Source organism: Charadrius vociferus, unplaced genomic scaffold (genome assembly GCF_000708025.1).
Source record: "Charadrius vociferus isolate BGI_N301 unplaced genomic scaffold, ASM70802v2 scaffold822, whole genome shotgun sequence".
Classification (NCBI taxonomy): domain Eukaryota; kingdom Metazoa; phylum Chordata; class Aves; order Charadriiformes; family Charadriidae; genus Charadrius; species Charadrius vociferus.
In genome coordinates this window covers 2,158,470-2,185,545 of record NW_009647481.1, presented here as the reverse complement: position 1 = coordinate 2,185,545, position 27,076 = coordinate 2,158,470, and the positions used below count along the sequence as shown (strand labels likewise).

Here is a 27,076-nt window from a genome sequence, read left to right as displayed (position 1 = left end):
TTAAAGAATCTTAAACTGATGTACACTGTATATATTTGGGCATTACCTACGCTGCTGGGGAAATAGGCTTGACAGATAAAAACATGCATCAAAAAACAGGTGAGGTTAATGTTTTACAGGATGTGATACGTCTCCAGTATTTTTCTTCCTTGTGGGAGAATGATCTCTTGAACATAATGCACATAAGGTTTTTTTATTGCTTATCGGTTTCCCAAAAAAATCCATGCAGATGCAGGCTGCGTTCATTCCAGCAACTATGGACATCGTTGGAATTTCTCTTAGGGTTAAAGCGACCTTTACTGTCTCTGGAGCAAGCTTTTTGGTTAGCACACAGAAGAGTTTCCCTCACTGTTTACCCTCAGCATAATGTGATTGTCTAATATGCTTAAGCATGTCTGCTCTCTCACTTATATTTGCACAGCTTTTTTTCAAAGCTAGTACTTTGAAAGGCCTATTCCTCCATGCCGTTTCAATATTTAGATAAAAAATACCTGGTGTTGCCTTTTGGAGCAACGTATCTGCTGCCTGCCCTTTTGTTCTCGCTGCCAGTTTTGGCTCTGTGAATGGGGGTGCTAATTGGCAGCCCAGTAAGAAATGTGAGCTATTCCTTTACTCATATAGCTTTTATTTTGCTTTCAAGATGTTGAAAACAGTTATACAGATCAGTTCGGTTGGTGGTTTCCTTTTTGTCTACTGCTCTTGAAATCCAGTCTGCCCTATCCATCATGTTAACAGAGCAAAGGTAACAACCAAAATAAATATTTTCCTGTCTTCTTTTTCAGATAAAATTGAAGATGAATTAGAAATGACTACAGTGTGCCATAGACCCGAAGGACTGGAACAGCTTGAAGCACAAACCAATTTCACTAAAAGAGAACTTCAAGTGCTTTACAGAGGATTTAAAAATGTAAGAACAATACAGTAGTGAACCAAGTCTAGTATGTATGTCCCCATCAGCCTCAGCTGCATTTTGTATTACTCCCCTGCTAAACATTAAGAGTTCTGTGCTAGATCTCTTTACCATAGCAAAATGAGCACAGTCTGCCTCTCCATCTAATATTTATGACACCGTAATCTGCCTAAAACTGGGCTTTGATGAATATTTAGGATGTAATATTCTCGTTAAATTTGTTCCCCAAATTACTGTAAACACACTGTAATTTCCTTAATCGTGCCTGTACTTCAAGATAGTTTTTATGATTACTTATTTAATTCTTGCTGTCAGTTCCTCATGTTCAAATATGAGCAGTACTGTTAGCTTGTGATTAGCTGCCCAGGAAAGTTGGGCAGTTGGTTTTTAATCCTTTCTCTAGCTGGAGAAATCTTGCTCTTGTAGTAGTCTGTTACTAGAGCACATTAGGACTATAAGGTAGGGAATAAGGCTGAAGTGACAGGAGCCAAAAAGAAATCAAAAGTAAACGGGTATCAAGACTGAGGAGACGAGAGAGTCCATAGATTCAGGTGAAAGCAGGAAGCATGCCAGCTGGCATGACTGTGTGCACAGAACAGCACCATGCTCATCTTTGTGAACCACTATTCCTGCCAGATTCTCCCTGGTAGGTGTGTGGCTCCATGAGCCCCAGCTTCTAGGTCGCCTGCTGCTGCCTCACAGGGACTCATCATAATAAATAGAAACAGGGAATTTTTAGGCTACATGGAGCAGATGTTTTATGGACCTTTAAGAATGAATACTCATTACATGGTTGCCTGAGGGTCTGGATTTAGTCACCCAGGTGGTTCATGCCAGCTGATGTTTTTATGGTGATTAATAGATCAGTATCGAGCTAGCTTAATAAACATAGTGTGGCTTTTAAGTTGTCTTGCAGGACAGCTCCAGCATTTCAGCTACTCTCACAGTGAAATGCTGAAAATTCTTGGAAAGCAAAAGTCAAATCTATTGGGTAAAAACTTGCCAAAAAGAAGCTGAACTAACTTAAATACAGGCAATATTGAGAGGAACCTGCTGGACATCGAGAAGGGCCTTTCTTTTTGACAGATTCTTGAAATGTGGTTGAATCACGTCTCCAATGTATACTTGATTTCTCCAAGGAGTCTGGTGGTTTTATCCTTTATTTCACCACTTACCTAAGCGGGCCAAGGCATAGCTCAGCTTTCTGTTTGTATTTTTGTTTGTTGCATGTGTTGTATTTGTACAGCCTTTGCTATACGTAGGAGGCCATTTCATGTGTGAAGTTTTCTAATCACTGAAGACTGATACTCTGAAACCTCTTCATGCTTTGGGCAGTCAGCAAGAATCATATGGCTTTTGAGACAGAGCTTGACGGGTTAATGTACAGTATACTAAGACATGACTGCCTACAGTGGGAGACTAAACTCAGAGTTCTTAACCGCTGTGTTTCACTAAGATCTCTGAAACACCTTCTGTGTTGCTGCGTTTGGTGGGAATCCTGTGTGGGAGAGCACCACTCCATGCTGAGAGGAGGAGCTGGCTGTGCCAGCAGCTACAAAGGAAAAGAAAGAGGCAACCTTGCGGCACTGTCAGCAGATACGACATTTACCCCTTGCCTCTCCCAGCTGTGCTACTGCTTTGCAGTACAGAGGCATTACCTCCCAGGGCAAGAATGATAAACAAGTGCCTTTAACTTGTGACCTAAACCCTTTCCTAAGACCTTACTGAAGGTCTTGGTATTAATTGGCCACACTGGCAAGATCTTGTTTTATATCAGGTTGTTAGGACAAAGCAGTCTGTTTTCCTTTAGCTGCTTTCAATGCAATATGGGTGCAACTTTAATATTTAAGGTTTAAATTGAAATGAAAGGGCAGCTTTAGCATTTGTAGCCTGTAAATCATGGTTTCAATGGGATGAGTAATTATGCACAGCAGGCAAACTGACTCAGCTGTTACCATATTTGCTATTGTACCGAACCGTCTGCTTTTTGAGATGATGTTACAGTGCCATCTGGAGATTCAAAATCCCTGTGGGAATACAGTCAAGTTCCTCGCTCTGGCTTGTGCTTATTGCTTGCTCTCAGTGATTGCACAGGTCCTGTTTAATCATGAAGCAACACCTGGATAATCACAGAGCCATTTGCAGGCGCTTGTAATGGACACAGGGAGAACGAGGCCCTGCTCAGCCCGACTGCAGTCAGAGGAGCTGAGGGTTCAATGTTCACGAACATGGATGGTGTTTGCCTGAAGGCAGTTCAACGCAGCCTGTGGTAGCCTCCGGACTAGTGCCGTGGCTGACCAGGTCCCTAATTCTCAGTACTTTTATTCCTGCTCTTTTATCGTCTCTGAAATCTGTTTCCCCCCTCCCTCCAAACCTTCCCAGTGTCTTCCCAGTGTGTCCCTTGTCAGGTCTGGCTTTTCTGCACTAGACTGATGGAGGCTTCCACCAAACTCGGATCCTTTGCCACTGCAGAGAAGCAGAGCATGCTCACCAGGACAGTGTCCTTGCAGCCTGGCCAAATGTCCCTTCTCTTTTTGCCTTCAGCTTTCTTTTCCAGTTGTGAAAGGGTGCCATCTTCCAACATCTCTTGATGCCAGGACCAGAAGTTGACTTTCATCTTAGCAGTTAACTCTGTCCCCAAGGTGCATTCTGCGTTATGTGGAATAGTCTATTTTGCACCTTGGAGTTAGCTGCTGTCAGGCTGGAGCCAGTTTAACGCAAGGCATTTGGCCTGATTGCTTTGGCTGTGGTTCTCCAAAAGCAAGGTAACAGAGATGGCAAAAACCTTTGGTTTGGTTTAGCTTAACAAAATAAAATGTGATACTTTCTGTCTATAATATATCAGGAGAGAGAATTGTTTGAGCTGAAAGGCAATATTGGCACAGGAAAAAAATGGCCATGAATAAGCATAGTCTGGAATTAGAAATTTTCCACTCTCCAGAGGAGTAGAGTTTGGAGAAAAGTGATGGAATGGGAGGGAGGAGAACAAGAAACTATTTTTAAGATTAAAATTGATAAGTTGATGACTCATGAAGTGACCAACAATGATCGAGGTTTGAGCTCAATAATTCAATACTTCCCATTTAGACCATGTTTCTAATGACTTACGTTCTTTGGAATTGCATGCATGGATTTAAAAGGATTGGGATTTTTATGGGACTTTTTGCTCAGTTCAGGGGGTTCTCTGCTGTTAGGGGAAGTGGTTGTTAGCAGCAAGGGATAATTTTGTAATACTAAATCAGAAAACAGGCAACCCAAATAGCTGAGGGGCTGTTAGACATTCTTACATTGCTTTAGTGTGAATGTTTTAGCAAATCTGTAATGGAGTATAGTATGAGATGTAATCATCTGTAACAAATCAGGGTTTTGGAGACTAAAGCAAGCAGCATGAGCAAGGAGTAAATTTTCTGATACTTTAATAATCCCCAAAATATCTCCAAACTGGGAGAACATACTAAGAGCAGCAAAATATCTGGCATGTATGAATGCAAATCTGGATTGTGGATCCTGAAGGAGACTATATTAGAGTCTGTCTGTGGTCAGTTAATTTAATACCTCCAGTTTAGCAAACTGGGACACTCCTCCTCAAGTACTCCTTTTAGTGTGCTGGACGAGTTAGCTGAGAACACTTGATGGGCAGGTTATTTTAGCCCCACTTCAGCTCTGCTGCTGGTACTTCCTTGCTGGCGTTGCACATATTTGAAGGCAGTCAATGAAGTTAATTTCTGATTCCAGCAGAAGAAGGAACAGCAAGTACAACTTTTGTTTGAGGTGGGTTTTTTTTATGTGGATATAGCTACTTTGCGGTTTAGTATTTTAAAAGAAGTCTGAGGGTAGATTCAAATGCATGACTCATGCTGCCAATGCTCGATAGTTAGCTTTTTGAAAATGAGTGGTTGTTTCCGTGCTTGACGACAATACGAAAAATGTTCACTGTTCTTGTCAGATGTTTTAAAAGAATTCATAGGTTAAAGAACTGAGAGGTGTTTACCTGAAATCTAACCCTCTGCCATTGAAGGAAGCCCTTACGAATGTTATGGAGAAGGACCGTGCTTTTTCATACTGCCAAGAAATTTTTCTTAAATGAGTAAAGCTTTGTTATTGTCAGTGGAATTTAAACTGATGCTAAGCTTACCTGCTCCTTTTCGCAAGAGAAATTTCTTTTGAGTCAGCTGTATTAAGTTGTACTGTAGCACTAATGAGGCCTCTTGAGCATTATTTGACTCTTATAAAAACAAAATTGTGATCAATTAAGTGCAAATGAATTGGTACTGGCATATGTGTCTGAAAGCAATCCAGTTATACAGAGCTAAACAGGCTGATCAATGTCAGTGCTGCCTCTCCCCAGCACTCCTGGAGGTTTGATGCAAACTTTCATTTGGCTTCCAGATGGAGCATCAGAAGCAATAAGGATCATGTGGAAATTCAGAAAATTTAATCAGGCACAATGGCCAGAACTGCTACAGGAGACCTTGCCTCTGTAAGAAGAGTGCCTGCAGCAGCAGCCTCTCCTCTGTGCCTGCCCTTCACAGAATTAAGTTTCATTCTCAGGATTGGTAGTGGTGGGCTGGGGCTCTTAGTAAACACGGGCTATTAATATGATGTGGAAGAGGTCCAAGGGATTCTGCAGTTGTGGAAAGTATAGAGAAAATAATGATCAGTACCTACATGTATAAACTGTCTTTAAGCATATGAAGTGATCGTTCTCAGTGAATATAATAGTTGTATTTATCAAGATGAGAGAAAGAAACACATCTTTGCTTAGTGTGTTTGGCCAGTAGTGCTATGCTGGAAAGGATGGTTAGGTGCTCTGCTAGGCTTGGTTTTAGAAAGAATGACAATTTGGTCAAATACCGTGCAGTTCTGCCAAGACCCACTGTGGGTCTTGGAGCAGTAGCACTCAAGGACCAAGGAGAAAATTTCTGCCCAAAGAATGGCTGTTGATAGGGTACTTGGTCTGATCTAAGATTAAAAGATACCATAAATAAATATCAGATTATTTGTTTAACATACATTAGATGACAAGCTTTGGAAAACATGAACTTTGGGAGAATACTTTGATGGTAGCTATTACCTTCGTTAATTATTCTTTTAATGATTTCTAGCCTATTAGAAGTGGCACGAACAGATGAAAAAGTAACCACTTGTCCTGGTTTGAGGACACCACTTTTTTCATGACAAAGAAACTTGGCTGTTGTATTAGGAGATTTGGAACATTTTGAGGGTGCTCATCTAACCAGGAATTCTACTACAGAATTAGAAAGTTTTGTTAGTTTTGTCTGTGAAACCAAGTCTGGTCCTGCAGCCACTGGCTTTAGATAGTCCAGTTGGTCTTTTCATCTACTTGCTGTGGAACAAGCCCTGAACACTAACACTGGAGAAGAAGTGGCCCCAGCAAAGTCAAGACCACAGTGTCAGGTTTGGGGTTTATTTGGGACACTTAAACGTAACCAGTGGAAGGACAGTTGTCAGGACATGAAGACAGACTAAAAGATACCAGGGCTTTTTAAGCAAGAACTTATCCTTTACTTAGGTTAAATCTCTCCCAAATCACTGATGGTTTACTACCCAAATAGTGGGTAGAAGACGGCAGGGTTTCTTCTGCATTGGAGGAAGGAACTCCGATTTAGTAACACTAGTGAGCAGGTATATGATTAAGGAGCTGCCACTGATGTCACCTGAAGTACCCGTCGTGGCTCTCCTTCCGTACCTTGCACAGAATAATGTGATTTCTCTTGTTCATTTTGTCCTTTTCTGTGGTTAGTGAATACACATCAGCAGCGGGTGATGCTGGCAGATAAGAAAAAAAAGCCTTTTTACCTTTATAGGTTTTTCATGGTGGAAGAATTTCTTGTCAAAGTCCTTTTTGTTCTTAAAAGGTATCTGAAGAACTCATCAATAAATAAGTCATAGGCTTGAATCTTTCTCCAGCTTTTTGTGTCACCAGTTCAAAGGGATTTTCTTAGACTTCCTAAGGTTACTCATCTCAAATTCAACAACCTGTAATGCTACCAGAATAAGCATTTGTCTGTCTTGGATCTGCAGAGTGGGGTATAACACAGCGAGTGTATGCACCTATGGCAGCTCTAGGCTGCTGGTAGTGAGTAACTACCGCAAAACTGGTGTCTACCCTGCTTTGCAAACCTACCTAGGGCAGTGACACGCGCTCCCAAGCCTGCTCTGTACTGAAGTCCAGGCCAAGCACAGAATCAAAGGGAGATTAGGGGGGTTTCCACCCCAAGAGCATCATGTGGTGTAGCATGCATATTCCAGGTAGTGTAATGTGGCAGTAGTGTGTTTGGATGTAAAAGTTGTACAGCTCTGTGCTCTTTCAACTCACTTCTGTTCATCTCTAAGCTTGCTTGTGCCGCCACAACGCCTCGCTCTGCACAGGGGCATGGCCCTCGTAGGATGCATTAGCACAAAAGGATGAACTCTCAAATAAATTTCCATTACTTTAGAAGGTATCTTGAACATGGCGTGCAGTCCTGGACTGCCGTCTCAAAAAGGGTACAGTGGAAATAGAAAGATGCAGAGAAGGAATGGTCAAAGGATGCTCAGTGCCTTCCATGTTTCTCAGGGTGAGATGCTTCAGCCTGGTAAAGAGATAACAAAGGGCAAATCTACAAAACCCCATGTGGCAGGTAGAAAAAGGTTCGGGATCAACTGTTTGCTCTCTCATTCTACACAGGAATTCAGGGCTACCAGGCAAGGCAGTAGGAGTCAGGTTCCAAAAATTGAAAGCTTGATTCCTTGTGCAAAAGGTTATAGATCTGTGAAACTTGTTGCTGAAGGCCCTATATTAAAATGGGACAGCAATGATAGTGTGACATAGAAAGAGGAAAGTATGGAGTAAGTATATTGCCAGTAACTGATGAACTTCCTTGATCCCAAATCTGACCTTCAGCTTAGTTGTAAGTATCAAACCAAGATATACACAGCTGTTTTGTGAGAGATTCTCAGTTTATCTACTCTGACAATTCATCTTCAGAATGTCCTACCAGGAGTGGCAGTGCTCTTGCTCCATCTTCTTCCTGTGTGACACACTGCCTCAGCTGAGGCTGAGGACTTTGAATTGCTGTGAATGGGGTCAAACACCCGCAGCAGGGGACAGACCCACGGTGTCTCTGCCAGTCGGTATTTCTGAGCACAGGAGAAAGCTGAATTTTCTGTATCTCTAATTCTGTGCTCTGAGAAAAAGGATCAGTGCCATGGTTATGTTATTGTTTTACTCTGTTTTAGGTTTCAAAATTGGTTGATAGGCAAATCTGTGAGGAAGAGTGTTGTCAACTGGAAAATATTCTATGTAATTGAAAACTTCACATAGTCAGATGGCAGTGCCTGAGGCGCTCACTGATATGTGAGCATGTGTTGTAACAGCACTGAGCTGTTGGGGGGGTGCTAAAGCACCATAGTTAAGCTAAATTTGCTCTTGAATTTTACATGAAGTGTTCAAATAACTTAAGTTTATACAACGAGTCGAGAATAAGGAAACAGGATTCACAAAACGGAGACAGTTCTTAGGCCATTTTTCACCCACCGTTTCCATTGCCTGTGGTCTGCATCCTGTTGGGGAAGATCTGAGGACCTCAGTTCAGATATCACTTACAAGGTAAAGCACCTGGGGGCTCAGCTCCTCGTAGCTGCCACATCTGCCTCTTCATGGGTATTGCCCACACTGCAAACATGCCCAGGGAGCACCTCCCACCCCAAACTGCCATAACAGCTTGGATTTTGCTTGGCTGTAGCGGAGCAAGTGTGAGCACATCAGGCAGGGCTCTGCTTTTCTCTACCTGAATGCTAGTTAGTAGGTCAGGAAGTTCAGGGCAGATGATCTGCCACCCTCTTCTGAAGGGTTTGCCCTGATTTGAAGCAGCCAAAAGTGAAACGAAATCCCTTACGTTCTAGTACAAGAGCTTAAAAATAAAATAACCGCACAGATTGCCAGGTTAGAAAATTTGCAAGGGCACAGTCTGGCTTCTCAGAAGTTTAAAGAAGATTGTTTTTAACCTGTTTATCCAATCAATCTAATCTTTTTCAGCCCAATACTAATGCTTGTTTGTAAGGACTTATGAGTATAGTATGTACTGTTAGCCTCCATGGAGCTGGTGTCAGATATCTGGCTACAGTCTTCTGCTCAGGATTAATCAATTCATATATGTGGAGGCATTGGACGGGGAAGTGTTAGCTGGCAGTGACATTATTTGTAATTATTAGATAAAAGCTTCATATGACAAATGACAGCTGCCTTTCTAGGTCATCCTATAAAACAAGTATTAAACACTGCGGAAAACACTGTTAAAAATGTTAATAATGGTGAACCAAGTCTATGAGATACTTAAGATGAAATTGCAGTCTGAATTATTTTAATTTCTTCAGCTGTACAGCCTGTGCATCCAGAGCACTGTGAGAACAGAAACTTGATTTGTTTAATTGCTCTCTTTGGGCTTGTAGAGTTTTCCAAATGAACCTTTACAGAGCTGGGTTTTTTTTTTCTTGATTTTTTTTTTTTTTTTTTTTTTGGTTTTCCAACAGGAATGTCCTAGCGGGGTTGTTAATGAAGAAACGTTCAAACAGATCTATGCACAGTTTTTTCCTCATGGAGGTAAGCGGTAGTACTTTGTGTCTGTTGGGTTTATTGAAGCATGCCTTAACATTCATTACTGCCAGCTGGCTGCAAAACTACTTCAGATAATGTAAGAAATGTGAAATGAGCTTTGCAGGATCTTAAACAGAAACACAGACAACAAGGTAATAAAATTAAGTTAGGCCCTTTGAGCAGTCTTTTCACAAGAATATAGACAAACCCATGTTAAAGATTGTCCCTAGTTGTCAGCTCTTTCTGGTAAATAGTGCCCTAGTCTGAGATAGAAACTTGGGGATTGATGCGTTTTCCTGTCCTGAGTGTCTGGACGGCAGAAAGGTAAATCACTTCCCCTCAGTGTGTCGTACTTCCCTGCTGTTGGAGTGCTGTGCACGTCATATCTAGCACAGAAGAGTCCCAGACCTCATGTTGGCCTGCAAATTAATCAAAAACTCCCTAAAATTCCTAAAGCGGTTCTTAGTTGATGTGTGCTACCTGAAATGATCATTGTTTGTGTGACTACTTAAGACACGGTCACATCATGGTTTGGAATATATAAAGTGTTGTATCAAAGCTCTTGAATAATGTGTGTTCTTGCCTTTTAAAAACATCAGGAATCCGTATATTCTTCTAACTGGATATGTTCCATGGGCATACTGTTCTCAAATTGAAATGAATGAGTCATGGGTTTAAGTGGCTTTTTGGTAAAAGATGCAGTATTTGAGGCTTTCTGAATATATTCCACTTTGTAGTAGTTGCAGAATACACTCACTGTGGAATGACGACTGAAGTTTCTGCAAGAGAGTGTGCGCGTGCATGTGTGTTTAGTTTAAGAAGATCACTAACAGGTGGTTTCACAAATAAATGTCAAGACATGTTATGTTTATATTTTACAACACATGTGACCTCAAAGATGTACACTTAAAAAAAGTTCATCAGTATGGACTTGATGATTTTCTATTGTTGTTGCTTTTGTTTCAGTTGTAAAAATCATAGAACAGTTTGGGTTGGAAGGCCTCTTTAAAGGTCAGCTAGTCCAACCCCCCTGCAATAAGCAGAGACACCTTCCCAACCATTCAATTAAATTTTTTCAACAGATATGTAAAAAATTAAGTATTTTTAATCTTAATGTATTTCTGGATGTGTTTTTTGTTTTCAGCCGAAGTTCCAGTAAGTCCAATTAACTCCAGTTACCTTAAGTAACTACATTAACTCCTTTAAGTGACACAACTCAGGTGACTCCTTCCTTCCTGTGTGTGAAAAACAACCAGGCACAGAAACTTCATTTTTTGTGGATAGATAACTTTTTTCCCCTCTACTGAGGTTGACAGAGATTTGCTTTTTCTTTTTTTGTGTGTCCCATTGCCTTGAAATGTGGTTCTCCCTTAGTTAGTGATGTTGGTAGTACAACCATGCTTAATAATAAATCAGTTTAAGAGCACATGTGACTTCATATTTTACAGTTTTCTTTCATTTAGTTTCCAGACTGTTTGTCTAACCTTAGCATCATAAATTGTGAGATTTCAGATTCCTCAGAGATTTTTTTCACTTTTATGGCTCTCTGTACAAATAAACTTGTACATTCCAGAGGTAGTAAAGTATCTCTGAATTACAAAAACTTTGTGCAGTGTCATCCCAGGCTCGTGATATTTTTGTTATGTAGGACTCCTGTCCTTGACAGGTTTTCATTTTTGCTAATCTTTAAATGATTCTAGTGATCTAGTACTTCTGAATGTACATCATACACTATTGAAATGAGACCTCTAGTTTAATATTTTTAGTTCATTGTTTAGTTTAGCTTAATAGGAGGGGTTTTTTTGTAGGAAAGCCCCACAAATAATTCTATGGTTTTCTTCTGGAGTTATTTTATTTCATAATCCTTCTCTTAAAAATGTAGTAGCCAATTTTTTTCCTGAAGTCCAGTGTACTCAATCCTTATGGATGACAGTGACTTAAGTATTTGATTTTTCTACACTTACCTGGATTTGAATAATGGGAAAATATTTAATGATTTCATAGAAATCACAGTAAAAAGATGCCAGGTCTTTCCACCTGACTGCCTGCATAGCACAGGGCACCAGGCTTCGCCTCAGTACCCATACATTGAGTATGAACACTCGGGCTAGACTAATGCTGCATGCTAGAGGCAAAGAATAGAAGAGACAAATACGTGCATGGCTGCTAGAATAGCAATGAAATCATTCAGTGAATTTAATGTCAGTTGCTCCCATTGTGAAAAGCTGGGCTCTGATAATGCAGAGAGCAGTGTGAGTTGCCCCCAGAGCCGAGAACAGGCCAGCGAAGGGCTTAAGGTGTCATACACCTATTTTATTTTATTTTTTTTCTGTATACTGTTACTGGTTTTCCCAGTTAACAGCCATCCTTCGCATGGCCATAGAAACTGGTTTTCTCAATTTTTTAAAACCAGTTGTTAGATATTCAAAAGGACAAAAATATGCCTTGGATGAGATTGCTCTTTAGCAGTTGTGGGCAAACTCATGTTATTGGAACTAGACCCTTCTGAAGCTGAACAGTCCCTGGGGTTCTCTGCTGTATCTCACACGAGGCAAAAAAGGTGGAGGAAGGAAGCACACATGCTGCAGTCACTCTCTGGTGCTTTTGCTGCATTTCCCACCAGAGCTAATACTCCATTTGCCCCAGAGACACTCTTGGGATTTTTTTATTATTATTATTTTTTCCTGTTCTTTCAAGTGCAACCCCATAATCCAGTTTGTTTCTACTGTAATAAAAGCTTTTACATTTCAAGGCTGTTTTAAGGGAGGGTGTGGGGAGTATGCAAGTCCATGTTAACATTTACTAGTTCATAGAATATCTGGCAGTGCTACAAAGTTGGGTTTTACACAGAAGGAAAATAAGTTCATGACTGTTGCTTAGAGCTATTAGTGTGTAATGAATTGTTGTACCAATTGGTGCCCTTTGTGTTTTTCAGATGCTAGCATGTACGCACATTATCTCTTTAATGCGTTTGACACTGCACAAAATGGCTCAGTGAAGTTTGAGGTAATTGTTTTGCATCCTCCTTTGATGCCTCTTTCTCAGTTTTGTGTGTTTAAGATTCTTCATCCACTCTTGATTGTAAACTAGTAGGACTTGTTGGGTTAGAGGTTTCAGTCTAAAATCTGTTTGTTTTAAATTCTGGTTCAGTTTAGTTTATGCAGATGGTTTCGCATGTTTCCTTTCACTAAAGAAACCTATAGATCATAGCCAGTACCACAGGGAAAAGGGGCAAAGATTTATGTAGCAGAGAGGAGAGATTGAAGACAGTTCCATATGAAAAGAGACCAGGGATTTGCACAGATAATTTGCATGTCAAAGAAAAGTCAGTATATTGTGCATCTTCTGCAGTTATCATCCGTTGCAGGGTTACATCTGTATGTTCCTAAACTGTGGGTTTTTTAAACTACTTTGATATATTGAAGAAGCATCTCAGGTACTTTGTTCCTAGGGAAGTGATATCCACCCTTTAACTAAAAGGCCTGTTGCTGTGGCTGCAAGCAGCCATCCTTCAAGCTCACACACATAGCTGTAGGAGCGCAGCAAAGGGATATGTTAAGTCATAGAACTGTGGAGGATGAACTTCATAGTTTTGAAGACAGTTTACTAAAACTAGAAATCATAGCCAGTCTTGCCTTTTCCATCAAATGGCCAAGAACTCTGGTAATTTCCAGTTAAGGCTGAGAAATTAATTCATTTATCAAATGTAAAACAGGAATGTTGCGTTATGTATATGTATGTGTCTGTAGCAGCTACTCAGTAGTAACAGGCTTCCAGAAACCTAAACAGGCTGAGATACAGGAAAATGCTTAGATAAGTATTAAAAAAGAGAAAAGTGCTGAGCTTTTCTTCCTGGCAAACCTGTTTCTTTAGTGGTTGTCAAACATAAGCATTTTGTCCCCTTTTTTTGTATTGTTCAGCAAATTCAAATTCCTTTGAGTCTTGGGAAAAAGGAGCAAAGGTTTCTAAGGAGTAATGCACTGCCCCATGCAGAACTAATGGAGATAACATAGGAAGGACTAAGTACATTAAGTGAGGTATCAAGAACTGTATAGCTCTGTTAGCTTGAAGCTCTGACTGTACTAATAAATCTCTGTAGCCATGCTACTTACAGTGCCTGAGCCATTGTGCAATATAAACAATAATTCAAAGTTATTAGACTGAATAACTTTACTGTAAACAAAAAAATCCGCTTAAAATGTGTCCCAGACTAAGTAATTAGTGGTGGGAATCGCATCTGGTCAAGTCTGACAGATTTTGCCAGAGACTGAAACCTGGGGCTCCCTGTGTTAGAGGAATTTGGGATCCCTCCATCTCTCTCAAGGTGGGCACAGAAAAAATGCTGGATTTTCCTCCTCCTTCACTAGGACCCAAGATTTGTGGGTAAGAAAGCATCATATTCTACTGCTCAAGTTAGAGTCCCACTGTGTGTAACCAGGTGGTGGGAGTCTGAGTGACTGCTTGCAGCAGACCATTTCTAAGAGGGGAGGGGAATGGCCTCTGGAGCATCTGGCAGTGCTCTTAAAAACTAGTCGTGTATTTTGCCATGCTTATGTTCGTGCAGTATTCAGAATTTGGAGCACAATAAACTTGGATGGGTAGCAAGGAAGGTGTCCCATCTTCCACCCTTAAGCATACTGTGCTGCTTCTGGCAAGTCTGAGGAGCCAAAGCAGCCAATGTCCTACCAACTTTAGGATCTAAGTCTAGCTGTCTTGGACTGGATCTGCTCTTAGTCGTGTGCTATTTTCACACCCCCCACCCCAGGACTTAGGGGAATTTAAGGCTGCAGCACCCATTAGCTCTTTCTGCCCTTCCAGCCGTGCTAAGCTGCCTAACCTATATCATAAGCTCGGACTTTACAGGGGCTGATGCTGCTGAGTACTTGAGGACTTTTCTGATTTTCCTGGTTACCTCATACACATTTATTAGTGTGACAGTACTCAGATCATGTTAGCAGATGCTATGTCCATTGAGCTCAGTCAGAAGGGACACATTTTTGTAAAAGGGAGTCAGAAGAGATTGATAACCATATGCTCTATCCTAAAAAGAGAAGTCTTTTGACGGGCATTATATAAAGAAGATGACTTAGAAAAGGAAGTGATGAAAATTAACATTTGTGTCTCTGCCTTAAACCAGGATTTTGTGATGGCATTGTCCATTCTGTTGCGGGGAACCGTTCATGAAAAACTAAGGTGGACGTTTAATCTGTATGACATAAATAAGGATGGCTATATAAACAAGGAGGTAAGGCTGTTTCTGACAAATGTGGCCTATTTCTGAAGGGAACCAACTGGTTTCTGTTGCAGAAGACAATTAATTTTACATGTAGCTAATTAAATGCAAATCAGACTGGACTTGAGCATTTATCTGTATCTAAGTTAAGTACACAGTGATCTTATTGCATGGTTTTGTAGACATATTTTCCTATATTACAGTGCCTTTAATGGATTGCTTTAGCCAGGAGTAAAATCCTAGTTACAGCTATGAGCAAGGGCAAAGGGGAGGGTGACGGTGACAATAGCTGCTCGGTGACTGAATCGCGGGGGGTTTCTGACTGCACTGGGAGGTATGGTGTAGGCTTACCTGAAGCACTGCAAGGCCTCAGCACAACTCCCAAATCCCGCATTATCATATGGTTTTATCTTCCTATCTGCTATTGCTTGTTCCCTTTGTGGGAAAACTTGGGGTTTGAGCATGGTAACCTGAATATTTTGCAAATACATCTTTGTCTATCTTCTCAAAACTATTGTGCATATCTGGAGGTTACTGCTACTGGTCATGGAGTTGTGTGGCAGTTTGTGCAAGGCGTGGAGAAGGTCTGGGTTCCCAGTGACTGCTGTGAAGGTCCCTGGCCCTGGAGGAGGCTTTGGGACAAGGTCAGTGCTGCGGTGCTCAGGACTGAGCATGCCACTTGCAGCCCGGCACCATTCTCAGCAGCTGCTGTGTCAGAGCACAAGTCCTGCAGTGCTGCCTGGCCAGAGGAGAGACACGAGTGCTGCAGGCACCTCCAGCGTGGCTGTGGCAAAGTCTTGGCACAGTCAGAAAGAAGCACTTGGTTTTCATAGATGAACTTGTATATGACGATACATCTGTCTGTGTCTTCATGCACATGTATAGGCATTCTCTGTGCTGTTTTGTAATGAGAGAAGGAGGGTGAAGAAAAGGGTAGTAAAAGAAAGAAATGTGCTATCATTTCTATTAATTTCCTTTTTCTATTTCTGCTGGCATGATGCTACTGCAGGAAATGATGGATATCGTAAAGGCAATTTATGATATGATGGGAAAGTACACATATCCAGTGCTCAAGGAAGATGCTCCAAGGCAGCATGTAGAAGTGTTCTTCCAGGTACTTGATTTTTGATGTTTATCTTTACACTCGAGCTGTGCACTGATATACTTTACTGTAAGGTTAGTCCTAAGTTCAATCCCATGCCCCACCATATATTCCAAAATAAACCCTAGCAGCTATTCAGCCTAACACTAGAGTGTCTGCTGATTTCCTGACTCCAAGGTATCCCATTTGTCTTTTAGCCTGACCCTTTGCAATGGGATGTGTGACATCTAGCAAGTCTGAAGTCTTTGCATGTGTTGCAGCCCTTATGTGCTGCTTCTCTCCACTGCCCGTAAAGAGAGACAGGAGTATGGGTGCTGGTTGGTGAGGCAGTGAATAAATAAACAAAGTAATAAGGGTAGTGAATGCTGTGTATGTCAAAGAAGGAATAGTTGCAGGTGACCTCAAAAGTTGTCCAAATACCAGAGTAAACAAGTTCTTAGCAGTTGGCAACTGTATCCAATGACACTGAGTCTATAATCTAAGCTTGTGAAGTCCCTTAGGTTTATTCAGGTTGCATCAAATAAGATATTGTAACTGCAGTGTTACCTATGGAAATAACTTTTTTATATATTTTATTTTGCAGAAAATGGATAAAAACAAAGATGGTGTTGTAACTTTAGATGAGTTTATTGAATCGTGTCAGGAGGTAAGGACAAAATTATAACTGTAATGAAAGGTGTAGCTCACGCCACAATGTATGCTTTCCCTCTGGACAAACTCCATTTGAAACAAGATGCTGCTCAGGATCCCAGGTTTCCTTTGCTTTGTGAAAAAGCCAGCTTCAAGACTGAGTTTCTGGTGGTGTTCTGAGAAGTCTGTGACTGAATTAGGGACGTGGGGTCAGGCAAATCATGGGAGAGGGCCTCTTCATTTCCAGTGCTTTTATTTTCCTGAGTGAACTGCAGTCTGCAGACTAGGATTCTGTAGACAAGCAGATAAGCAGATAACTCTAGAGAAAGCTCATAATGCTCTTAACCTTCCTTAGTGTTTTTGTTGTGGTTTGGGTTTTTTTCATTTTTTTTTTTAAGAGACTGTGTGCTACCCCTGGATGTCATTAGCAGGTACCACATTGCTGGAACTGTCCAGAGCCGAAGGTCTCTAAAATCTTGTAGTTATAGGAGTGACTTACAAACCCAGTTGATGTTTTCATGTTCAAACATTAAAAGCAAATGCTGTTATCATAAAATTTTTGTTTTTCTCTTTTGGAAATAAGCTCCCTCTTGCAATTTCCGTTCATTAGGTTGGCTGTAATAAATATTTGCTGGTATTTTTAGCACTGGCACAAAGACAAGCATCTGCATTTACATGCAGTTGGCCAAATGTCTGTTGTCTTAAACTGTAATTGTAATTTCTAATATTTAATCAGTACAGTAATGGCCTATCTGTTCTAGTAAGTTGACAGAGGTGCAAATAATTGCATACCAGCCCTCCTGTGTATTTTACTTTCCCTGGAAAAATCTTTCCTGTTCTGCAGTCAGACAGCTGTTCTGTACCTGAGCAATGGGAAGATGCTCACTGCGGAGGGCTAGGCTGGCTTCCCGTGGTTTCTGTGTTAAGTCTGGCTCTGGCAACGTCCAGATTACTTCTCAGTCAAGGACTTCAGGCAGCAAAATCCTTGTTGACAGATGCATAATGCAAGAGTAATTTTTTTTCGGTCTTCATTCAATACTTCATTCTTGGTCTCTCCTGATTGCTTAGCTTATTTTTGGCCTCATCTTTAATTTGATCATTTGTGTTGTGTATTATTCTTCACATTCATAATTTCCCTTCAGGCTGGATGCATGTGTGTGTCTTGGTATTAAAGCAGCTTTACTTCTAACTATTAGAGTGTGTTCAGTGCTCTACCCTAGGTTGGGTTTGGTTCCTTCTGTTGACAGACTTGCTGTGCAGTCTGATGGACTGCGGTTTCCTGGCAGATAGGAGTAAGCCCTGCAACGCTAAGAGGTTTGGGTTTTTTTTCTTTATGGAAAACAAACCAAAGTGCACTATAGTGCTTACCTCTGCTCTGCCATTTCTGAGGGTGCGGCTCATGGGCAGTGAACTAGCATTGCTTTGGAGAGGATGATTGGTTTCCCATGCAAGGTGATACCTTGTACTGGTACCCACCAAACTGTGTTAGAAGTGAGATAGATGATGCAGCCTCAAAATAAGATAGAAGAATGAGACGCAGTAGATCTCTTAAGTTGCTCAATGTGGAAAGTTATTTTCATGTTACAGACTAACAGTTATTCTAACTTTTGGAATAACTGAATTCCTAGGGGGGAGGGGGTACAAAAATCATCATTATGTTTTTGAATATTACTCTCGTTATTACCTTGAAGTACAATTTCAAGAATTCATGAGAGACAATCTGGGATTTCCCTTGTGTGTCTCCAACTTTCTCATTTGGATCTAGGAACCTCAGAGATGCTGAGGTTGCCTGTATTTTGGGTTTGAGCTGGTTGTATTTCTGGGGTCAAGTGGTCCTTCCAGGCAGCATGCTTATCAGTTCAAAACCTGCGATTTCATTTGGAGTTTTGAAGCATATTACCTAAATGTGTATTTGCATATTCCGGATCAATGAAATGCAGTTGGGCACTGAAGCCTGAGGGTTCATTACAGCACCAGCTCAATGCTGGTGTCTGGTTTTCTTCAGTAAAGCACAGCCCATGCTGAATGTCAAGCTTGTGAGAAGATCCTGTGCTTGCGTGCCTCAAACCAAGGTGCCAAAGTAAGAGACAACTGATTTGCTGAAGCAGAACCTGATCACTGAATCAATTCCAGCTCATCGAGGATGAAAAAGCATTACGAAAGCAAGGCTGTTGCCTGCAGGGGCAGCTGCAGGGCCCCTCTTTTGCCATGCAAAGTTACGAGTCGTGATTGTCAGTGCTGGTTTCATGAAAATGTCTTCTCATTGCTTTCAGGATGACAATATCATGCGATCCTTACAGCTCTTTGAGAATGTGATGTAACCATGTCTGGTGAGTGCTGGAGGAGTCAGAGACTCTGTGTTACAAAGACCTCCTTTCTGAGTGAAAGCTTTTTACAACTCAGCCATGTTCAGTGTGTGAGGATTTTGTATGACATCTCCAACCAAATGGCAACCGAATGCAACTGATCCCACCTCTTCTCTCCAAGAGAATGCCGGTGGACCTTTGTTTCATTTTGGAAGCATGTGAATATTTTAATAAAACCTGACAAGAGAGAACTGCTGCTTGAAGTTCAATGAGTAATATACAGCATTGTTTGCTAGGCTCAAGTCCTGCTTTTAATCTAGCAAGCTTGATTACATATGATAGCTCATGTCGATAGCTTACTCAGCCATCTATTGTAAGTGAAAAGCTCAGTCTGTACTACCATACGGCAAAATGTTTTATGAATGCCTTGCTGTTAATCTGCTTTGACAAAAGTCAAATCTACCAGGGCAATCTGTGAAAAATGAACAGTAAATGTACCTAGGACATTAAGCAGACAGCCTGTGTAGCCAATATCCCCATTTCTGCAGAGATCCTGCTTTTCCTCTCACATGCACTGGTGCCACCATGCTGAGTTTATTGGAGTTTTTCCTGAACACATTAACTAGAGGATCTTCACACCAGGGTGAGCCAGGAAGGAGCAAAACACATGATGCACATATAAATTTCAAACTACAGAACAAATCCTGTTCAACGATGGTAAGTTCTTGCAAGACCGGGCAGGTTTATAAGGGCTGGTACAGGAAGATGAATACCTGCTCTGGTCCCAGTCACCTTCCGCAGTCCCAGCACGTGGTGGGACACCAAGGGATTCTACAATGTGTGTCTCAGCAGCACCATGGTCATGTGCTATGGTCCTTTCCGTGTAGTTTGGCACACGCTTCCTAGATTCATCATTTGAACGTTTGTATTTTTCCACTGGAAGTTACAGTAAAGTGTTACCCACTTTATGGATTTATTTAAGCTTTCCAGTTTTATTTAGTACAGAAAAGGGCCCAGATGATGCAGCTCTGTTCCTATACACATACCTTGGCACCCACAAAGTGCCCTGTATGTTAGCTGCCAGGCCAATATGTTGTCCCTTTAGGTAATTCGATGTTTTCTATAGCAAAATTGTTTTTCCTACAAGGCAGTTGCATGACTTGTAAAAGTCCCATTTCCTTGCTAATGCCAAAAAAGCACTTTGATTTCGGGATCTGGGATTTTTAATTAGTAAAAGAGAAAGAATCATGTAGTCAATTTACACCAAGGTTGGATTTTCCCCAGTAGATTATTTTTCAGCTGAGGAACATGTCAGAGCCTGCTTTGCAGAGGACTCTTAGGAAGGTTAACACACCAGAGTACCGTTGCAGTCTCCAGGCAGCCGATGGCTGAGAAACCAAGGGAAGGAGGGAACAGCCAACTTTTCCAGCTGCTCAGACCACACAGAAAGGAGAGTCCCTGCCATAGTGCTACATCGCTCCCATCCAGTAAGCATATATTTTTATTATACCAGATACTATATTACAAATATACTCTTAGCAGTGAAGATATATTTTAAAAAATTATGTAAGTGAAAGCTTTTTATAATACAAAATATATAGAATGCCTCATTTCTGTAGCCCTATATTTTATAAAAAATGAATCTATTGAAGTATTCCTGATTGTAGAAGTAGATCTGATCAGCACTAGTGTAATGCTATGCTAATTTCCCGAGATGGGACATTTTTCCCTTTTACTGTGCTCCTCCATACACTTCTATGTAGTCTTAACTTTATTCCTTTCAGTTGCTCACGTGTCATCAAAAGTTCTATTCAAGTGAGTGAAGTTACATATACACAGGAATGACACCCTAATCTATCCTGTTCATTGCCTTTTATACAATTCCCCTTAATTAATTCCTTCCTAGCAATGATACAGAGCATAGCAACTCCAATAATGTGCTGTGATTCGCAGACGTGATGTGATGCTGTGAGAATAGCCTTGTCCTCCAGTTGTCCAATATTGTCTATTTAGTTTTTATTTAATAGGCACTTGGTAAAGAATCTGTTGTAGCTGAAACAAGGCACGGTGTTTACACTCTTCCTTCTTGATTCTTCTTGCAATCACTTTAGCAAATGACAGAATTTAATATAATGAATAACCTGCTTTTCTTCCCCACACCAAAAGGGTATCTGTCTGTTATCAGTGTAAGCAGTTAACTTCAGCTGAGGGCAAAGTGGTCAAGATAATGGAAAACAAGTGTCTGCATTGGGCCAGCACAGTGCCTTTTTCCTCTGACAGTGTTGCTCCAAATGTGCCCATGAGACGGCACATACAGCCTGAAAAGTTTTGAATGTGCCCTTTTCAAAAGGAAACATTATTAGTTGCATGATACCATGGTCCCTGAAGCTAGATTAATTTCTGGAGTTACTGTGATGAATTTGGCCTCAGCTATGTTTTCTGTGTCTCCGCTAGCAGAAGTGCTATACAGGTGGTGTGGGGGTGCCTGTGTTGTAGGGGCTATAACTGCTTTCTGTTGAGCATGGCCCCAGTTTGCCAACATACTTCAAACATTTTGATGTTCCTCTCAGTACATGCTTAAAAGTACATTGCTGAAATCAGGCTACCATTAGCGACCATGCAGTTTTGGCATCTCCTTATCTGCTCCACAGCATAAGTTTTCAGCTCCCAGTAATGGCGGGGTTGAGTTAGGCAGAGAGGGAGATGACGAAAGCCACGCTGGTCCTCATTCTGCTCTTGAGGCATGACTAGCTTCGATTTCGGTCTTGCAGGAGTCTAGACCCCACCTGCACATACCTGATGTTCAGCCCTGGGTTGCTACCTCTCTGCTCCACTTCAAGTCCACTGTAGCTGAGATAGGAGGACTGGCAAAGTGACACACAGCAGTTGTATTTTCATATAGCTCTAATTGAAAATTGTTTGTGGCAGAGTCATTGCCTTTGCAAAACCATTTATTACCCTGTGTTTGCCTCTGGTCCCACTGATATCAGCCAGAGACTGGTATGCATCAGTGCATAGAAGGCCTCTGGGTTGTCCGTGAGCAGCATACATGTATATGGCACGTGTGCTCCAGCCAACAGATGACAGAGATCCAGTGACTGTGAGAGAATCGTACTCTGCATGGAAATGTCTTTGGGTTCGTTTTTTGTTTTCTGTGAATGTTACTTTGTAAACTTGCAAAGCCTCCCATCACTCATAAACCGGGGCTTGCAATATTTATGGCAAATACTTACTACTACAGCTTTCTAAATAAAACATAGTATGCTATTCTAATCTCATACCATCATAAATCCTACTGCCAGTATGTGGAAGGTAGTTACTATGCTGGCTTCTAAGTTACAGTTACACTATCTGTCAGTGCTATCAGCTGTGCAAATTTCCTCAAAGTTGTGAATGTTTAAATAATGTCTGAATCATTAGTGTTTCATTAGTTACAAACATTAGTCTGCACTTTCATGACAGTATTTTCTAAAAAAAGCCTTTCTAACATGCATTTTAGGCAACAATCTGTTGAAAAATAGGAATGTGATTAATGATAATGCAAAACCAAAATGTAATGTGCCTGTTACCGTCGATGTTTGTTTTCCTGTTACTTTGAATGCATTGCAATATTGTGAGTAATCACGAGTCAAGCTATAAACCTGAGGTATGGACATCCTAAGGTTCAAGCATTGTGGGCAGAACTTTGGCGTTGCCTGACTGTGGCACATGGTGAGAACAAATATCTTTGTGTCCATATGTGACCTCTGATAAGATGGTAGCAGCAGTGTAATGATCTTTTTTCCTTCTTCATGGAAGTGCCATGGAAGACCTAAGGAAAAGTGCAAATAATACAAATTGTGATAACTAAAGCCATGTTAATGGAGCAGCAATGCGTAGCTTCACAAATGCTATTCTCCAACGGCTATTTGTATTAAATTTTGTTGAACGGTTTTAAAAATGTTGGTTTTAATAATAAAAAGAAAACATCTGCAGGAAGATGTCCTTTCTTAAGCCAGTATGTACTTTTTTCTTAAGGGACGCTGTCAGGTTAAAAATTTACAGAGAAACTTTTAAAAGCAGGACTCTTACAAACACATATCTTGCTGCATAGAGGCTGTTAAACTGCCAAACTGTGCTGCGAGTGTAACATTTACATGTTAATGATGTATTTGCATCACTGATTCAGGGGTGCTCCTATATTTGGTGCAGTGACATACACCTAACTGATAGTCTGTCCCTTGTATGGATAAGAGTTCAAAAATGTTCTACTTGTATCACTGATAGTATCTCTGAGTAGTAAAAATCAAAAGCTTATAAGCATGTCTTTTCATTTCAGCGTTTTTGCTTAAGTATAACCAGGAGAACAGGCAAGCAAGTTGAAGAAAAATGCAAGCATTCTTTTATTTTAGAGATAAGAAAAATAAACCAAAACCTCACAGTGTCCCTTTAGCTCTGATTTGTTGTAAACATACATTCTGACACAGGGAGAAATGCAGAAGAAATTTTACAAGACTATATATATGTGTGTGTGCATATATATATACACATAAAATTGCTAAACTCTATTCTGTAGGGTATAATATGCCTACCAGTACATCCCAGGAAAAAGAACATTCTCTTGCATACATGCAGAAATGTGAAAATAAAGATGTCTGTGTGAAATGTGGTGTTGGTCTCACTCCAGTGCCTAATCAGGTCGTGTTGCCCAGCTGACCACTCCCCCCAGCCAGCTCTTGACTGTGCAGATGGGGAGAGAGCCGCCTCTGCCACCGAGGCACCAACCTACTCAGAAGAGTCAACATTTCCATGTGGAAAGTGCCAAAGCTGACTTCTTGCTGTCCCTGGGAGGAAAGGGCGTTGAAGCTGCCCATTCAGTGCTCGTCGCTAGCTCCAAAGTGCACCCGTCTCCAGCTAGGCGAAGTAGACTCGGGGTCACTGGCACGTGCGTATGCTTTGTATTCCTTTTTCAGCATCAGGTTTGCTCGAGTGGTTGTCCAAAGTCTTAGTTACTGCTGTGACACATTAGGCATCTCTGTTTTTATTCTCAGTCCATCACCACTGCAGGCTGAGCACCCCATCCTGCTGCTTTATGTGGTCTGGGGCATTGCATCTGATGGTGTGAAGGGGCAGTGGGGAAGAGGGCAGGTATGCGCTAGCAATGAGGGCTGTCCCCACAGCATCTCTGGGAACATCCTCCAGAGCATTACTATGGATTTCACTAGGGTGCAACTGAGGCATGTGCTGCACCTCAGCATGTGAAAAAGGTTACTTTTGAATGCAATAATAGCTTTTTCTTACTGTGAGATTAATTCTGTAATCTTTGGTTATCCATGCAGGTCCAGCAAAGCTGGAAACAGAAGAGACCTGGACACGCTGGCATATAAAGATCTACTTCTCTGCACAAGAAGTTATCAGCTACCCTGTTCTCTTGCGTTTGGGGCCAGAACATGTGTCTGGGGCAGAGAAACATGGAGAAACCATGGACCATTCTGGGGAAAGTGAGTCTTGCACCCTACTAGAGTGGGATGCGACTTGGGAGCACTGTGAGATAACAGGTATCTATTGTTCTGCAACCTAGATTTAATTTAAAAAATTTCATCGAGGGACGAAATCCCAGATTATCATAATCTCTAAAGCCAAATATCTGGGATCAATTCTGAGAGGTCCAAGCCTAAGTGGAGTTGAGCAATCCTGCTGGGAAGAGAGCAGATTGTTAACTTTCTGGCTTCCATCCTGAATTATCTCCTTAGCTGCAGTCTGTCTGATTAGGATTATTTAAACTGCTTTGCTTTTGTGAAGTAAATTCAAACTGGTGACAGCAGACAAGTATGGAGGACACAAACGAGGCCGTGGGACGAGGTGACTTGAATCTAGCATGTTCTTCAGTCATTTAGGCCAAATGAAAGGAATACCTCAGAAAGTCTTTATAAACAAATGTTATTAAAAATAAACAGAAATGACCAGATACATTTGAAGACACAGCTGCTAATTGTCTGTGACACTAATTAAAGGTTAAAGAGTAATAAAAACACAGTTAAAGTAAAAACAAATTGGCAAGGTATCAGTAACAGTGGTATTAAATCCTCAATGCATTTAAGTCATCAAATTAACATGGGAGGTTATCAACAACAACAAGGATAGACATCCCTTTATAAACTGCCCACATATTAAATACGACAAAATCATGTGTCAGCGGAAGCCCAATATTTGCTCGTCTCTATCCGACAGCGTTGAGGACAGCTGAGGTGACACATCCTTATGTATCGGAGTGATGGTCACCCCAGTCTGCACAGCATGGGTAAGCACACACAGGTTTCCAGTGGTGGTTTCTGTCCCAAAAGTGTATATCTTGCAAGTCAGGAGTTAGTTAGGGTGATTTAGATGGAGATCAGGCACTGTCACTTCCCCATAGGGCTCTCCTGGTCATATATGCCAATTGCTCTCTATGAAGAGTCAGCCACGTTTGCAACCCAGCTGTGGGATAGCTCTCACATACTTTAAAAAAAGAAAAAAGTGAGATTAAGATAAATATTTAAGTACATAAGAGGTCTAGATCCTTCACCTGCATTCACCTTTAACAAATCTAGGTATATCATATCTGTATATATGTGTACTACTCTGACGTTAGATTTGGAAAAAAAGGATAATAATCAAATGGGAATGTGAAGCCTCCTGTTTGCTCTAAATTATGCTGCCACTTTTTTGTATTTACTTGTATCTCATTGCAGCACAGACCCTGGTGTCAGGTAGCTAACAGGAGCTGTCCCAATGATGATTCTTGCTCTTCTCAGAATTAACATGTGGGGTGCCCTGTCAGCAGCACTTGTCCTATGCACTGTCTCTCGGCTAGAAGAACAGGTTTGGTTTCTGTAAAAATTGATTACCCTCGTGATAATTTACACCTTTTGCTTAAATAACTTGTGCTTATGCAGTCAATAAATAGTTGTCTGGATTTCAGAAGATCGGGCCTGACGGGGCAGCAAGGGGGCTGTGTGTGGTGGGGTGCGCTGCCTGCGGGGCTGTGGCAGGGAACACTAGATGTCACTGAGATCCCTCCTGGCGAGCCAGCCAACCCAGTAGGCAGATTCCAGCATGGATTGCATTTTATTATCTAAGGGGCGGGGTGTGTCAGGTGTCACACAGTGCTAACTTAACCACTTTGATACATAAACACCTTCAACAGCTGGCTTTGAGAATTAGTTAAAGTAACAGGGGTATGTGATACTTTTTTATAAATGTGCTCATTAAAGATATGTTTAAAATGCAGATATGTCTAAGAGTAGGAAAGGTGAACTTTGAAGAACAGAATCTAGGGGAAAGTAATTGTTTCTAATTCACAGAAAAGGAACTGAAGCAAAATTTTGTGTCCTTTCATCACATCAGGTGTGTACTGTAGGGGATAAGGCATTGGAGCTGCATGTTCTAATTGATTGGAGAGCTGGTGATGGACCTGCCCCGACTGCTTTGCCAGGAAGGGCTGGTTCTTTGCAAACAGGAGACCTGTCCCACTCACCCTCCAGGAGGTGGAAAATGAACTGAGGATCTCCAGATCCTCAGTGGTTGTGGTTATTTCTAACCTGTTTTGTCTGAACTTTCCTAAAAGTCTGTCTTTCTCCATCTGTTATTGTAGGGACTCCATCACTGTGGGGCTCTGGCTGGGAACCCCCATGGCAGGAAGGTGCTTCCTGCAGCACAGAATAAGTTGCCGTATTTGATTGTGAAATCCCCCTGGGAACTCATCTGCTGTCCTGTCCCTGGGGTTGCATTTGGCCAGCACAGGCCGCATGCAGAGGCCAGTGGAAGAACCAAGGTGGTACCAGAGTAATCTGCGCTCTTAATTCAGGACAAGGGCTTCTGCAAGAGGCTGGCAATGCTTCTGGTAGTGGGGAGAGGGGAGTATTTCCTTTAAAAACCTGGGACGACTTTAAAGTTACTTCTTGTTGGGATTTGCAACCATAGCCAGCTGCCATGAAACGGAGAACGGGGACAGGGTTGCAGCACAACAAAGCAACATTGTGCTTGTAGGAATCAGTTCTGATCTGAAGTCTAGTTGCAGAAGAAAATCAGCCCGTGTGGTTACTGCCCCTCACCCAGGGCTAGGAATCCAGATAAAAAAATGTAAGAATGTGGGGGTAATTTTGTCAGAGCTGGGAACTAAGCCAGTCTTTCACATACTAGGTAAGTCCTTGTGCATTAGCTATTCCTCCCTTCCAAGGACAAGTCCATGGAGTAAGAAGATGTCCTGTTGTAAGGGTTTGGGGAAAGCTAACAGCAGTGGGCGGGAGCTCCCTGGGGGAAGGGGCCAGGGGTGCCT

The 27,076-nt window shown here is 41.5% G+C and overlaps 1 protein-coding gene across 4 annotated transcripts in view; it reads left to right on the top strand.

Moving 5' to 3' along the window:
* Positions 1–19,027, top strand: part of KCNIP1 (Kv channel interacting protein 1) — a 281,825-nt gene extending 262,798 nt beyond the window's left edge. For all 4 annotated transcript variants that reach the window (XM_009880733.1, XM_009880732.1, XM_009880736.1 and 1 more), the window contains 7 exons: positions 783–907; positions 9,446–9,515; positions 12,445–12,515; positions 14,647–14,754; positions 15,752–15,856; positions 16,428–16,490; positions 18,748–19,027. In XM_009880733.1, the coding sequence (XP_009879035.1) occupies positions 783–907; positions 9,446–9,515; positions 12,445–12,515; positions 14,647–14,754; positions 15,752–15,856; positions 16,428–16,490; positions 18,748–18,795 (590 nt within the window). In that variant the 3' untranslated portion in view covers positions 18,796–19,027. The remainder of the gene's footprint in view (positions 1–782; positions 908–9,445; positions 9,516–12,444; positions 12,516–14,646; positions 14,755–15,751; positions 15,857–16,427; positions 16,491–18,747) is intronic.
* The last annotated feature ends 8,049 nt before the right edge of the window (positions 19,028–27,076 follow it).